The sequence below is a fragment of the Pomacea canaliculata genome, linkage group LG11 (assembly GCF_003073045.1).
Source record: "Pomacea canaliculata isolate SZHN2017 linkage group LG11, ASM307304v1, whole genome shotgun sequence".
In the NCBI taxonomy this organism is placed as follows: domain Eukaryota; kingdom Metazoa; phylum Mollusca; class Gastropoda; order Architaenioglossa; family Ampullariidae; genus Pomacea; species Pomacea canaliculata.
In genome coordinates this window covers 7701439-7717400 of record NC_037600.1, presented here as the reverse complement: position 1 = coordinate 7717400, position 15962 = coordinate 7701439, and the positions used below count along the sequence as shown (strand labels likewise).

At 36.2% G+C, this 15962-nt stretch overlaps 1 protein-coding gene across 3 annotated transcripts; it reads right to left on the bottom strand.

Annotated features, from left to right (window-relative positions):
* Window positions 1–524: 524 nt before the first annotated feature.
* LOC112575279 (protein SCAI-like) lies at window positions 525–11989 on the bottom strand. 3 transcript variants are annotated; one of them, XM_025257006.1, is made up of 15 exons: window positions 11840–11989; window positions 11042–11137; window positions 10503–10589; window positions 9619–9717; window positions 9136–9253; window positions 8573–8671; window positions 7977–8129; window positions 7506–7655; window positions 7195–7375; window positions 6716–6812; window positions 6038–6119; window positions 5670–5742; window positions 5202–5375; window positions 4767–4867; window positions 525–4421 (listed from the first exon to the last, which is right to left on the bottom strand). In XM_025257006.1, exons 1-15 carry the CDS (start codon window positions 11935–11937, stop codon window positions 4269–4271), a joined length of 1761 nt encoding a protein of 586 aa, XP_025112791.1. In that variant the 5' UTR covers window positions 11938–11989; the 3' UTR covers window positions 525–4268. The 3 variants fall into 3 exon arrangements, with proteins under 3 accessions (XP_025112791.1, XP_025112792.1, XP_025112794.1); XM_025257007.1 differs by having other exon boundaries at window positions 7195–7372; XM_025257009.1 differs by having other exon boundaries at window positions 9136–9232.
* Window positions 11990–15962: the final 3973 nt, after the last annotated feature.

Below are 15962 nucleotides of genomic sequence, written 5' to 3'. Positions count from 1 at the left end.
TCACTTGGAACAAAAGACGTATTATTAGATGGAGGGGCGAGACAAACTTTTCGCTAACAGCCAAACAGAAGTAAAGGAACATTACAGCACACAAAGTACAAGTAATAGAAATAAACCCAATGCCGAAGGCTAAATCCTAGACAGACTCTGAAAGTTTCAGAAAAGGAACCAAAAACATTAACCTCGATCATCTAATAAAAAAAACCAAGTATTAAACACAAAATGAACGTGATCACAAAACAATAATATTTTTTTTTCTGGTCAAGAAAAACTTTTAGAATAAGGTGGAGAGCAGCTGGGATCACTATAAAGACTGTTGTGTGTTACCTTAAAAGTACAGATGTCAAACACAATATGGATTCTTTATCTGGTTTAACATGAACTGTCATCAATTATTAACATTCATCAAAATAATTTTGCACCGAGGTCAACCTTTAAAGACAAATGCATACCATGCTGACCGACAGGACAATTACTGCCCAACTCAAAAAAACGTACAGTGAACCACACACATAAGCAAACCATGACATTTTCAACAAGATTTACTATAATTTATGACTAAAAGTATAAATTGTACATTTTTTTCACAAAATGGGCAATCAACAGCAAATGAAATAAGAGCTGATCCAAAACTTGCATTGACTAGATATATTGTTGAAAGAGGCAAGAAATGTTAAAGATTTATATAAAGTATAAATGAGGGACACTTTTGTACATCTTTCCAAGAATGCATGTGAAAAAATTAAGCAAATTTAACATTGAGATTTTAATAGTATTGTGAACATCTATAAATGTTGAAAAATAATAAAAACCAAGACAAACAATTAAGCTGATAATGGTTTTGTTTGATATTAAATTCACATTTTCCTCTCTTACACACATGCATGCACATACACCATGTCTCCCACATACAAGTACACAAACACACCTCACACCAATATAAGCATATCAACACCCACACATACAAAATTGCGAACAATAAGCAAACCCAGACGAGAGAAAAAATAAAATGAGAAAGCAAACAAATACACAGTATTCAATAACATACTGGAAAAAGGGATAGGATTTCTGTAATGTGGCCATCAGCTGAGCATAATAAAGGGTTAGATCCTTGTATAAGAATCAAACTTGCATTGATACTATGTGACATGAATATTTTCCCCCAATCAATAGATCCATTTCAGGTTGTTTTTTTTGTTTTTTTTATTAACTTACTGGTTTTCTTTGCGTGCCAGAAAACAGATTTCTCCCCAACCAAATTCACACATTCTCATATTTACATCTATTTCTTTCCCATATCATTACATTATTTCTTGGAATTTTCACTTCTTACAAAAAGCAGTAAAAAGCACAGTTATCTGTAAAGGGTGACAAGCTGTGAAGTGCTAAAACATTAAATAAATATATTTACATAATGAATGTGTACACAAGTTCAACACTTTACATGATACATAACTCCTTTTTTTTTCTTCCATGAAAAAGAATGTGTCTAATACATCGTCAAAAATGAAAATCTGGATAATTATGTTATAGTAATAAATTCAAACAGTAATAAACTAAAATTTAAAAAAGTGACAATACTTGCATTTATATTACCTAATTTTCTCTTTTTCATTTGACCTGCTCTGCAACAAGACTGCCGCTATAGACCTTATCTAGATCTGCAAATGTTATTTCTGTCATTCTCTTGCGTTGTCAGGTGGTGCATAGGTAAGGTGCCTGTCAGTCATCAATACCGTACAGATCTTGTCCTGGGTTCAGATCTTGTCTCAGACATGCTGTTCTTTCTCTGCATGTGGCACTAATTGTTTACAGAGCTAGCTATTTGGATGCGATATAGCCATAGTTGCTGGCTCAGCATAAAACATCATTTTCCACCTCCCCAGGATCCCTGCAACTCAGTATTATATTTAGGGTTGCTAATGAGTAAAAGCCAAATGCGAGTTCTTATTGGCCAATCGCTGATCTCAACATGAAATATTTAACTAACCATGAAATGAGACAACCCTGAAATGAAAGTCACAACATAAAACAAGTACAATCTGAAGAGCTGGGTGATAGCCTACATAAGAACAACTAAAATTTGTTGGTGGATTGACTGGTAATTCTTTTTCCAAACATGATCTCAAAAAGGCCATTAATAATTTAAGATATGCATCATGACAGACTCCAGACCTTGCTGTGTGTAAATTAGATGCCAGTCTGAGATTGATCTGATATTTAAAAAAAAAAAATCCGCAAGTTTCTCTCTTTCTCTGTATCTTTCATGCACACATACACAGCATTGTTCCACTGGCCTTCTCAGCACCCTGGTTCCCGATCTGCATCTCAACAGTGTCTAATCTTTTCTGGTGAAAATGGCTTCCAGCAGCAAAATTCACTTTTTTGCATTTTTTTTTCTCCTCCCCTTTCCATATTGGTAGTCATATTTTCTTCTCCAGTTAAATTAACAGCACAAGAATAAACATTTGCATTGTCACATTCAATCTTATAAGCACATAGGTCCCTCAAGTGAAGTTATAGATTACACAGTCTTAAATACATCAAGAAATCAATAACCATAATGAAAAGGTCTAAGTAAAAATTTCAAAAAACATCACATTACAAACAGTAACACAGCTTGTTATTGGGGATATGTTATATGGCTGATACATCTCACTAGAAGTAATAAACAAAAGACACAGTAAACAAAGAGAATGTTTATGCTGTTATACTGGACACATTGATGTAAATGCAAGTGTTTGTGTGGACCGAAAAAAAACCCACTTCCTATCACGGAATGTGACTTGAGTAAAGCAAAAACTGCTCAGAAAAAGAGATAACAAAATCTAAACAAAATGATTTAAATATGTAAAATAAATATCTTCAGTCATGCTTAACAATAAATAAACGCACAGTATATCTAAAACACAAAAATCAAATATTTAAATAATGTAAAAAACAAACAAATTTTACAATACACTTTTTGTCTCTTTCACTTGCGTGCACAGATACACATGCGCACACTCACACCTGCTTCTGAAAAAGTCTGAAGCTTGCAATTCTGGCATCTGTCATACAGATCTCCAGTCTCCACACACTGAAACACCTATTTATAATGTTTATGAATGACTGATCAAGGTGGCAATGTATCCACCTACTGCCAAAGCTAAACCATCCATGTCATTAAAAGAATGACCCCATTTTACTAGCTGCTAGGTGCAAATGAGTAATTTTTGTAGGGAAAGCCTTAAGAGGAATGGTAGTTGTGAGGAAGAGAGTAAAAGGTGTGTAATGAAGCTGGCAAGCTATCTGAAAAAGCGTTTATTGTAATGTATTAAAAGTTATCCGAAAAAGCACACATTTTAATATATTACAAAAAATTTAATAAATAAAAGGTACAGAAAGAGTTATTTTTTTAGATAATCTGTGCTGTAGCCGTAAGGCCAGTGACAGCTGAAAAACACTTTGAAAAAATGCAGTGAAATTGAATTTATAGTCTAGACTGAGTCTAGAGACTCTAGAAGTTCATAAATGTTTAGTCATCACTACAGTCTTGTGAAGGATGTTTATGTCATAATATCGTGAAAACACTACCATGGTAATGGCTATCAGTTTCTTTAAAAGATGTTCTTCTAGACTGCTGCAACACGTGCTGTGGCCTTTTCTTTGAAAAAAAAAAAAAAAAAGGTTTCATGACAGAAAAAGTGAAGAGAGTGGTGACACAACCAGTAATGTAAACAAAATGTAAAATGCTGCAAATTGCTTTCTGAAGACAAAAAAAAAAAAAACATTCCAAAGTAACAAAAGTAACAGCATTCCAAAGCCCTGCTGCCTGCCAGAGAAATCAAGGTGTTAATATGGCACACAAAGACTTTCAAAGAACCCATTCACATGCCACATCGTAAGAATTCTGTCTGCACAACCTGTTAGGAAGATGATGTCACAGGTACAGTAAGCACTAATGTCTGGTGGTACTAAGAATAAGCTGTCCAAAACACAAATCGTTGTCAGTGGACATCAAGACAAACTGTTTCAATCAACATCATCTAAATCCTATTGTCCATGAACCTTTCCACTTCAAAATGCTACCACACCAATCTCACATCCAAACAAACAAACAACAAACAAAATCAACCGTCAACCAACTATTCTTCGGTGGGAAATTTCAAAGACAAGAATGGTGACGGCTGTCCGAAGACCTCCAGAAGAGCAAAATGGCTAATGGTGAATGCTAATGATACAAAGAATGACCGTAACATGAACACCAAGGCTAAGGTGAACTAAGGTCATGCACTGATGTCAGCTTCGCCAGGCTCAGCAAACAAACTGCGGACTTCCAGCAGGCTTGCCAGCTCCAGGACTATGCGGTACAATGCTGGATGCTCCAGAACCTCCTCTGTAGGCAGCGGTGGATGTGATATTGGGTAGTAGCTAGGTCCCTGATCATACAAACACCCACAAATGATGATAATTATTTATACTTTATGAATAGAAAAAGGGAAAATAACTGGCGTTTTTTTAAGTAAAAGGTTATTAGGTCTGAGGTTTAAGCACAAACAAAAAGGCTTTAAAACAAAGGCTTATGGCTTTCAAAATTTATTTTTATTTCTATTTTGGTCTGTTTGATTTTTTCATTTAGTGTGTTTTTATCCTTTCTACTGGATGCACTGTATTCATCCTGTCTGCATTAATACACTTTGCTCAACATCACACACTGCTTTTGTTTGTCTGTTCTGTATATTTTGTGCTGTTATAAGGATGCTGACTAGCCACTGCTCACCAACCTTGAAGCTTTTGTGCAAGATAAGCACCATATAGCAGAAGACAAAGCGAAGAAGCAACAGTCGCAGAAAATCATCACCAAAGAACTGCATGTAGGAATGATCTGGAAAAAACATTCCTGACCATGTGTGCATGAGGCCCCACCACCACTGCTACCGAACCACCACCACCATCACCTTGACTATCATTACTACCACAACCACCAGCACTTCTATCATCTCTACCACATATTAACATCTCTACCACCATGGGTACTCCTCCTTTATGCACTAACTACAACTGACACTAGTCATGAACCATCTACTCACACCACCTTGTACTCTGCTCACACATGATCTACTCATACCACTCTGTACTTGGCTCACATACACCTATGGCGCTCTTTCCAATTCTTTATATGTTTATAATTAAAATATCAGTAAAAATATCCAAGCTACCTAGCTTGCGTGAGCGGGCAAAGAGGCGTGAAGCTTCTGCCATGAACTTATCCACTTGTGCCTGGCACTTGTCCCACAAAGTGACTGGAACATCGCCCATCTTGCAGACAAAGCAAAGTGCCATCAAGGGACAGTGTAGAAACATTGTGAACAGGCTCCCTTTCTGGTGCTGGTCTGCAGGGCAACAGAAGGAGAAAACAGACACCAACCAATGGCCAGATGAACACTCAAACTACTCATAAGAAGTAAAGAGAAGAAAATAGAGAGTTGTGCTTAAATATAAAAACTGAAAGTGCCCATTTTTATGAAATATATATTTTAAGAACAATAATTCTTTATGTTAATGTCTCAAATAATGTGAAGCATCTTTCTTTGTTGCTTCTATTACTATTAACAGCAACAGCTTCCACACGTCTTCACCACAAATATTATGCCAAAGACACAACCACAAAGATGACATTGTTTCACCTTGCATATTACTAGGCACTTGGTCTGGAGATAAGAGGCAAACCAATGGCTGTCCAAACAAATTTGGAAAATTCTGCAAAAGAAAAGAGCTCATTTTCACTCTCATGACTTTGACTACTGACAGTGGTATTAAGCTCTTCAGTAGACAAACAAAGTTTTGAAATCTATGTCTGTGTGCATGAATGTGCATGTGAAAATTTACTCATAAACATGCTGGCATGTGAAAATGATACTATAAAAACAAAAAAATGACATCATAGAGAAAGAAAAGTTTTACATAAAATTTATTTTAAAAAAACAAACAAAAAAACAGGTCCACAAGAATGAAAACAGAATAGCAATAATTATTTCACATAAACATCACTGACCTGAAAGGCTGAGCTATTATCACTGTCCACAATCAGAAATAGAGGTTTGCGTGTGTATGGGTATAGGTCACCAGGATGCAAACTGTAAATAACACAGACATAAAATAAGACTTATGGGATAAACCTCTGGCAGCCACTGAGTATAAAACAAAAATAAATGTGCATGTTTCCAAACAAAAATGCATGCATGGCCACAATCTTAAAATGACAGGTAAACAAATTGATTCTCCCAGTCATACAAATCTTGATAGATTTTTGTTTCCTTTTCAATACTCTGCTAAGCCTTTGACAAATCGATCAAAAAAGCTTTATTTTTCCATTCTTATCAAATTTGTTACTTAGTTTTGTTCCATTGGTACTGACCATCAAATTGTCATTGCAGTCAACTATTCTAGGGGGTTAAACCACAAGTACACATACATTTGTGTGTGTATGCGTGTGTGTGTGATGTGAAAAGATGTAGTTCAAATTTTAAATTATGCACATGTATCTTGGTTGTGTATTCAAATAAATCTATTTGCATACATGCCTGCTATTGTCAATATTCTATCAAAGAAATACTCTTTTAAAGATTTCCCATTCTTGTAGAATCTTCAATGTATCTCATTAAAGTACTCTGTAATTTAATAATGGTACAAAACAATGAACAGACATGCATCTGTGAAAGTTCAGACTGACCAGTGTATTTCTTTCAAATGTCCAGGGCGCTTGGACTTTGTGGGATCCTCACCATCCCGACGACTGTTGGTTATCACCCCTCCCAAGTCATAGGCAGCTGCAATCAAAAATTGTCATCTGACAATGATACTTGTTGATATGCTATGTTCATTCAAAAGTCTCACCCATTTTACTCACTTACTCGTCAAGAAAGGTGAAAAATTAAACCATAGGCCGCATAATACAATCCTGTGATCCTCCGAGGAAGCTAAAAACTACTATGCTTTTCTGACTTTTACAACATCTGCAGTAAGTCAACATTATCTAGAATCATCTAAACTCTGCTGTTTCATCATTATTATTATCGTCTTATTGTGAACATAGCAGATGCATTAGATATTCAGACTCAATAGCATATTTCTTCTAGACAAAAGAAAAATTTTAGTGTCGTCACATTTACATACAAAAGTGCCAAAACATGCATATACATCTATTCTTACCATCATCAGTGTGCTTCTGGTTTCCATGGGAACCATCAGCTGAGATATAAAGCAGCATAGCCCCATTAGGAGGCAGCTCTTTGAAAGCAGAAGCTAGGAATGTGTTGAGCTGGCCAAATGTGGGCTTGTAAAGCAGGTACTTGTGTGGGTTGTCTCGTGCACCACTGCGCTCTCCATTCTCCTGCACATAAATATAGCTTAACTAAAGAATATCATTATAATTTTACAATCTTCCACACCCTTGATATATGACAAATAACAACAGTTATGCATGAAATTATTCACAATCAAAATGCAGAGGAAACACACACCAATGAAGACTGAGGTGGCAGGTCACGGAAAGGTGGTCGCCCAGGTGCTGGGGATGTGTCAAACGTCTGAGTGACAAGTTCATCCTGTGGCTCGCGCTCCAGTGTCTGCAGCATCCTGAACATGTCCAGTGTAAGCTCACTGAACTTGACCTGCCACCAAATAACAACAACACAGGTCTCTTTTCCAAAAGATGCTCATTAAACAGCATTAAGGATATATATCTTTCATGATCTGTTCAAAACACTATAATTTCTGTGACATTTGATGGTGCAGTTGACAACCTGGAAATATGGCCTTCAAACAAAAAATAAACCTCTTCAAGAAAAAGCATTAATGTTAAAAACTATGATTTCACTGATGTTTAGTGCAAGGGAATAAAATATTGTTGAAGAAAGATTGGCTCTACTCTCTACTGCGTGTTAAGTGTGCCACCTTCCACTATTCAATGTTTTGTGAATTGGGTCATGGACCTGCTCGTGGCAGTTGCCCACAATGAGAATTTCCTGGAGAGTGAGATATACTGGTGCTCCTTTCTCAAGCGGTGGTGTATTGAGAGGGGTCAAGCGATGTGAGAGGACAATAGATGAGGAGTCCATGTCCACTACGTTGATAATGTTGTCAGCCTGTAAACCACAGATATCAAATAATTTAAAAATTTAAAAGTTATTACTACAAGACCACAGGAATTAACTAGGAAGATACTGCATATTTCAATAAATCTTGATGTGTGTGTGTGCATGTGTGACATATCACTCGAGAAAACTTTTATTTTAAAAACTTTCTTGCAATATCCTAAAATGTAAGGTACAAGAGAAGACCAACAATTGCAAAAGATAAATTAAGCAAAATCCAGAGTATCTCGGGGAAAATCACACTAGTGTACAAAACAGTAACAAGCATTCCATTCAGAACAGATGTTTTTCAAATAAACAACTAAAGCTTTAGAACAGTCTACCAAATGATGTCATTTTTATTTCTCTGTTATTTTTGTTTTAACATTTCTCTAGAAAGATTCTTGAAAGATGAAAAGAAGATACAAAGAAATATATTGTAAAAAGAAGCCAACCTCAATAAAGGATTTGATTTCACCCAGTACAAGATTCCACTCCATCTGGTCATCTGGTTCATAAGTACCAGTGTAATCATCTATTTGCTTTGCCAGTTCCTAAGTACAAACATATAATTATATACACACACACGGGGTCAGCTGGTTTATAAGTACCCGTGTAATCATATATTTGCTCTGCCAGTTCCTAAGTACAAACATATAATTATGTGTACATATCAACATGTATACACACATGTTCACAAAAAGCTACTCCATAATACAGAAGCATTTAACATACAATGGTTAGCACAACACAAATAAATAGCAATGCAAACATGTTGGGAGAAAAGAAGGTAAAAATTATAAAAGAAGTAATGTTAATTCATAGTTATTAATTTTTCCAAATGTTAAGCAATATTCTGTGGAAATAAAAAAAAAGTAAATGAAAAAAAGACAGAAGTAACAGTCCAGCATGACAATACTACTTTAACTCTTTACGGTTCAGTCAACTGTGAATAGCATAGCAAAAAAAAAAACCAAAAAAACAAAAAAAAAAAAACATATTTAGTTGGCAGACTCACCCGCACCAAGTCACGAACCAGCTTCATTTTCTTTAGCAGTAGACATACCACAATGAAACGTGCATAGTACCGCAATTTCTTCACCATTAGGTCTGGCCTGTATTGCATCAAAAGCAACCTATTCTTATTTTAAAAGCAGTAGAAATATTCTCATATTGTCAATAAGCACCAGATACCAGATGCACTTGTGACTGAATACAATAGTGAGTGAGTAAGTGGGAGTGTGTACATATGTGTGTGTGTGTGCACACATTTACGTGCATCCCTTTGTAAAAGTGAACAACATATAAAAGACCAGCAACTGAGAGAAAAAGGCAGAAAAAGGAGAGTAACAACAGAAATATCAGAACAAAAGAAAATCTATATTTCTAAGTTCTGACAATGCCTTCCATTTTTCTGTCACAGGGTCCAAATGAATAGTGGATTCTTCTAGCTAAATCTAGTTCTGAAAGAATTCATATGAAGAAAATTTTTTTAGCATACCTTTCCTCCTTGCTGGCTTTGGAGTAGTATGCCCGCATGCGAATAGCTGAGTAGAAGGAAAAGGCTTCATTGAGATAGTTGGTCTCGCTTGTTCGTAGACTGCCACACACCAATGGAAACAAGTTTAAAATATCACAAAAAGACGCACAGGGTAAACATTCAACCACAATAAAACAGTTAATACATGTGTAGGACAAACATATAAATTACTCATATCTAAGTGTCTACAGCTGGGTCAAACTGACAGAGAAGCCATTGAATTGTTAACATACTGTCGTAAGAATGTGCACTACATATATTTTTTACTTTTGTAGCTAAGTTATAAACCAGGACACATCATTCAAGTGACTAGATCCTCTTTACATAAAGCTGTCAAAACCAAATAATTACCACACATTAAGTAGATGTCAACATATTTTTTATATATATATCTTTATTTTTTAATTAGAGATTCCACACTCCCCACTTTCTTTGTTATTGTGTGGTCTTACTTCTCTTGCAAGTAAACATTATGTTTATGGAATAGGAATTTGATAAGCACTGAAGACAACTGTAAAATTCTGAGTAAGAATCACTTCCTTTTTGACACAAAAAGTCATAAAATTCCCTGACCGATTGCCATTTATGAGTCACTTGTAACTGCCATTCAAGTATCATTCAATATGTCTTCTTTTCCTCTCTCTTTCGTACACCTTTCCCACCTGTATAACTAATAGTCACCCAGCAAATTAGCACTCTTTGAACAAAACCAAGAACATCCAATAATGTGACCTTGGATAAAGTTCTTCATCAGATTCTTTAGTGCATCAGTTAAAGAACAACACTGTTCAAATGTTATCTAGCTACACTTAACTGAAGCTCTAGGCAATATGATATGAACTTACTAGTAGTGATAGTAGAGTTGTCCAATTTTTGATGCAATCTCCCCAATCTGCCATCTTTTCAGGCCATACTTTGTATCAAGTACTTGCCTGTTAATTACAGACATTGAATTCATATAAATAAATTCAGCTACATGTACATATACATACACCAATGTTCCAGCAATTTTACACAATACATGCTGTCCTGCAGTTCTGTGTGGTTACTATGCTTCAACAAACCAAAGAGGTTCTGAGTTTGCCTGGACCACCTACAAAATTCCATCTGTCCACCTATAATTTATAAGAAAATGAAGAAAGCAAAAGAAGGTTCAGTCTACCTTCCATATACTTCCAGAAACTGTGAGGTCTGTAAAGTTCGATACCTTTTTGGCCATGTTATCTTCCTTTTATTACCTTTACTCTATAACAACAAGACTACTGTTATAGGAGAACACTTTCTTTATAAACTGCTGTGTTATGACAGGGTCATCAGTTTACAAATACATTACTCCTGAACTAACCATTTAACACTGCTTATTTTATATATATAAATTGTTAACCTGTGCTGCTGCTGGAACTTCCAAAGTTTCGTGTAGACATCAAATGTGCGGCCAAAATAAGACTGCCATTGTTTGTGGCCATATTGTGGAAGATCCCTGTGAAATCGTTAACCAGTTAGTCAAAATGTATATATGTTGCTCTAGAGCCTACAAACATTTTAAAAAAACTGTTAAAGGTGTACAAATAAAAACTGTTTTTATTAAATGATTATTTTTGATGGAATTTGGAGTAAAATTTGTATGCTTTTCTCAGTTGACTATGGATGCTCATGAAAAAGAAGTGAAAATGCGCCGCGTTTTTGTTTAACGAGGTAGGTAAATATAGAAGCTCTGAAAAGATGTTTAAGTTGTGAAGAGAATAACTGGACCCTGGCTTTAAGGAATGATGGTATAAAAATATGCTACAGAATATTCTTCTACAAAAAATAGAAAATTATCCATCTATGCAGACGTCCTCACTACAGCTGTTGCTCAACAATGCTAATTCTAATTACCTGTTACTAAAGCACTTGTTCAAACGAGTGGAACACGGATCACACACACACCCGCGCAAATGAAATACAATAATTTTTAACCTCGTTGCGAGTCTTTACTTTCTCTTTCTAACTCTTCCTCCCGTTCAGTATCTTTGTTCATTATTTTTCATGTATTGTCCGATGATGGTTATATTTTGCACTTTCCCTCATTTCGTCTACTTTTCCGAAGCAGCCGACACAACCTAACCCTCCAACACTTGCCTATATTTCATGGTTGACTTGCATCTTCAACTTATATATACAAAGTGCATATTTTACATACCTCAGACCATTGAATAGTTGTTTAGATTTTTCTAGATAATGACAAAATTCATTCACTATCTTTCGTTCACTTTCATCCATCTGCGCTTCGGTCGCCATATTTGTTTTCTAGTTACATGATAATCTCGTACTAGATACATTAATAGTTTCTTCGCTCAATTGTTTGCACCACGAAAAATATGTTTAATTTACCTTCTATAAATACCTAAAAAGTATATTTTAATCAAATTTTAGTTTTTATATCAAAATTTCATTGATTATTCTTCTTTTGACCACATGATGTAATGTTCATGAGCAGCTTGGAAATTAATATGTGGCTGCAGTTATTCCCTCTTTAATCAGTCTGCATAGGTGATACATTTCATGGGTCCCAAAAATCCGACATGGTTTATTTTAAGCACTGTTTCTTAGTTTAGATCAGCAAGGCGAATAAATTTTGACAGAGTTTTTTGCATGCCTCGGAATTGTACTTCCCCCTTCGCTCACTCCGTTGCCGCCTATTACTCTCGTCAGGCTGAAACTTCGACAGCCAAAGATTCGAGCCCGAACCCCAACCCCGGATGACTCTTACATTATTAATAATAATAACTTCTAACCAAGATTAGTAGTGCTATAGACAGTGCATGCTTCTTAGGTTTGGTGAAAAACACACTTATCACAGAAGCTGAAAAAAAAAAAAATTCTGAAACCACCACGTACGCATTCAGACTCTGCGACAAAAGGTATTAGTATAAAGAGAGCCGACACTATAGGGCAGGGGTGGGCAATTAATTTTCCCATGAGAAACTGGGATGGTTCTAGAGGGCCGGACTAATATAGTTAACTCAGTGTTACCCAATAATGTATACATAGTACATTAGTACATGTATATATACTGGCGGGCGGGCCAGCGGGCGGGCCGGTCAGAGACAGGAGATCCGGCCCGCGGGCCGGCGTTTGCCCAAGTCTGCTATAGGGGATGCGAGGCCTTGGGCAAAATAATTGCGGAACCTTTTAGAAGCCGGCACAACATACGTAGCAAGGCAATAAAAAAAAAAAAACACTATGGACTGTCTCATCCCGTCGACGGTGCACTTGTTTGCGCGGGATCCCCATTAGGCCAGGGGCCTTGGGCGGTAGCCCCTGTTCGCCTCCCCTCCCAACCTTAGTGCAGGTTCTGCAGCAAATATGCATAAGCGCTCTACTAAACACACAGTTTATACTTCTAAAGTACTGCATTTAAAAAGTCAACGGTCGATTTTAATCATTTATAGAGATAACGAGTGCTGGTTTTAAAACAATCCATCCATGGAATAATTAATTGCAAAAAAAGTCATTAGAGAAAAAAATATACATTAGAAATTTATAGCTGCTTATATCTTTCTATCTCAAAACTATCGCACACAAACACTCTTTCTCTCACTATTACTCTCTCTTTCTCTCAAACATACTCTCTCTCTCTCTCTCAGTGATCGAGTGATTATGTCCACTCGTCCCAGTCAAGCAAACATGCTGCAACGACTTCTCTCTTTTTTCCCCTTATCGTCGAAGTGGTTTTCTTGTAAGTTCCTCCCTATTTTTCACTGTCTTTGTCTTCTTTCCTCTCTGACATCCTCATTCTATAAAACCCGTTATTCAGTTTGTCGGAAGCCCCAGTTGTGCCTGGTGTTCTACACTTCTCCTGCACTTTTTGTCCAGACGTCTGCAGCCTCGCGTTGCGCTGTGCCATGGATTTTGTGTCCTGACAAGTTGGTAAAATGTACGACTATGTCGTCAGGGGGAAAAAAGATATGCTTGGCTTGGGAAGGAAAATGTGACACGTTTTTAAGTGACTTCCTGCTGAAGACAATTGTTTGCAAGAAAAATTATGGGACTTCCTGCTTACATGAACTGCAGCTCTCTCTCTCTCTCGGGCGCGTAGGGATTTAATTAAAGCTAAGCTTTTGAGATGCTTTCCGACTTCAGGAACACTTACATGTGAAGATTAGTTAATATCTACCACCTTTGTTTCCCTCCTTTCTCTTTTGTCTCATACCTTTTTTGAATATCAGTTTAGTAACATTTATTTCTTCCCCTGCATAGGCTGAAGACGAGAAAAAAAGCATGCGTGCGCCGTGTAAGTGCGCGTGAGAGAGAATTATACATCAAAAAGACACTAGAAAAAAATAACTAACTTTAATAAACACGGATGTTTATATTAATTTTGTTTACGTACTTTTAGTAGATATTTACTCTCCACTTTTAGTAAATATTTACTTTCCAGCCTGGTAGACATGCAGATGAAAATAACATATTGGTTGCTGCTGTCTCATGTGTCAGTGTAGTTTTCCGAGAGACGCATTTAATCTGTTGACGGGATCTTGTTATGACAGAACGGGCAAAAAGAAAGAGCGGCCTATTTATTTCTGGCGTTTCATTTGTAACAACACCCATAAAAAATATAACAGTTTTTAAATGGGTAAAATATTCATATTTTTCTGCCAAATACCGCCTTCATTTCAAGAAAAAAAACTTTTCTTTCGCAGAAGAAACTTCTCGAAAAGAGAATAAGTTGAAACGTACAGAGAAATAAATCAAAACGTAATTTTTTCAACTTCTTTTTCTTCTGTCAAAGTGTAAAATGGGATGCCTTGCTTTAAAAAAAAAAAAAAAGCATCTAGGGGGTCGTGGAGAGCGATGGGGAAAAATAATGCGAGAGCTTCAAGAATGCAGTTCACGCATTACAGTGTCGGACCACGATTTTTTTAAAATGTATTTCTTCTTTTCCAAAAAAAGTACAAGTCAATACTTAGAACAAAGGCATCTTTAAAGTAAACACTTCATAAGCACTGTAGGCGATCTGTTTGGCAGTAATGCTAATGGATACAAAAGAAAAATATGTACCTAGTGATCTAATTACATTTTAACCACGTCTAATTTTCCATTACTTTTTAATCACTTCCAAGTCGAAAAAGCTTAAGAAAAAAACTTTCGAGAAAGGCTTCTCCTTTCCGAGACAGGACGTGCCACTTTGTTGACAGGTACTTTGTCACTTCAAGCCGCAAGTTTCTAACTCACAACTGTCGGTTGCGGTGTTCCGGTGACAAATGAATGCACCTGGGCGGTGGCTTTGTGCGGGCTTGCTTACACTGCCTCCCAGTACCGGAGGAAAGAGACAAAGAAAGGTTGAGAGTTAATGTTTCGTTCTGACCAAGAAGTCACCTACACTTCTCTTTTTACTTTCTTCACTACTCTGAAGACGTGGATGTAACTGTACTTCTCTCGGTGCAAGGATAATGCATCCAGTCTTGGGGTATTTTCATTAGAGAAAGTAAAGATACTTTTCATTATGTTCTTTTCTCTGTACTTTCGTTTTTCATTTTATTTCACATGCAACACAGTGAAAAATGCAGTGCAACGTATTACAAGCACAGGAAACATTTGGCATTCTCACAAACACTCAGATACTGGTGAAGAGATCATCAGAGACAGAGAACATCTAGTGATTTTAAAATACTTAACACTACACTGCTCTTTACTCGATAAAACATTTGCCGAGATACGCAAATATATAAATGGAAAAGCATAATTGACCCGTTTTTTTGTGTTTTTTTGTTGTTGTTGTTGTTGTTGTTGTTGTTGTTGTTGTTGTCTCTCTGATGCTTTAACTGACCAGTGTGCTCCTGTAATGACATCACAATAACTGCCTAATTAACATAAATCACATAATACTCATAGACAAGGAGAATGAAAATGTCCAGATACTGGCCATTCTGATTCATAATTCCATAAATTTCCCGGTGACCTCTATTTTACAGAACGGTTTTTATTGTGCTAACACTTCTTTCAAGCGGGCAAATATAGACAAATGTTTCACCAAGTCTTGAAAAAGTTTAGATATGACTGTCATCTAAAAACTTTTCCAGGTTTGGTCCTGTTAATAAAGGCCATAAGGTAGTGGGCACAGCTAAAAAAAAATATTCAAAGACATAAACCAGACTGCCTGCGACAAAATATAAATAAAAAGCAAAATGACCCTAAACTGATTACAACAGAAACAAAACCCTAGGAGTAGGACATCGAAAATATCAAAGATAATACACTAAAAATTACCAGTAATGGGTCCTCTAAAAAATTAAATTATCTTGATTTCAAAATGCCTTACT

Bases quoted from the DNA above. Each gene is read 5' to 3' on its own strand.
- LOC112575279 (XM_025257006.1), bottom strand. From the start codon at position 11,937: ATGGCGACCGAAGCGCAGATGGATGAAAGTGAACGAAAGATAGTGAAT. The intron at 9,254-9,618 runs GTATGCTAAAAA...AAATAAGAATAG, and splicing joins AAAGCCAGCAAGGAGGAAAG to GTTGCTTTTGATGCAATACA. The intron at 5,376-5,669 runs GTGAAACAATGT...GTTGCCCTGCAG, and splicing joins AGTGCCTAGTAATATGCAAG to ACCAGCACCAGAAAGGGAGC.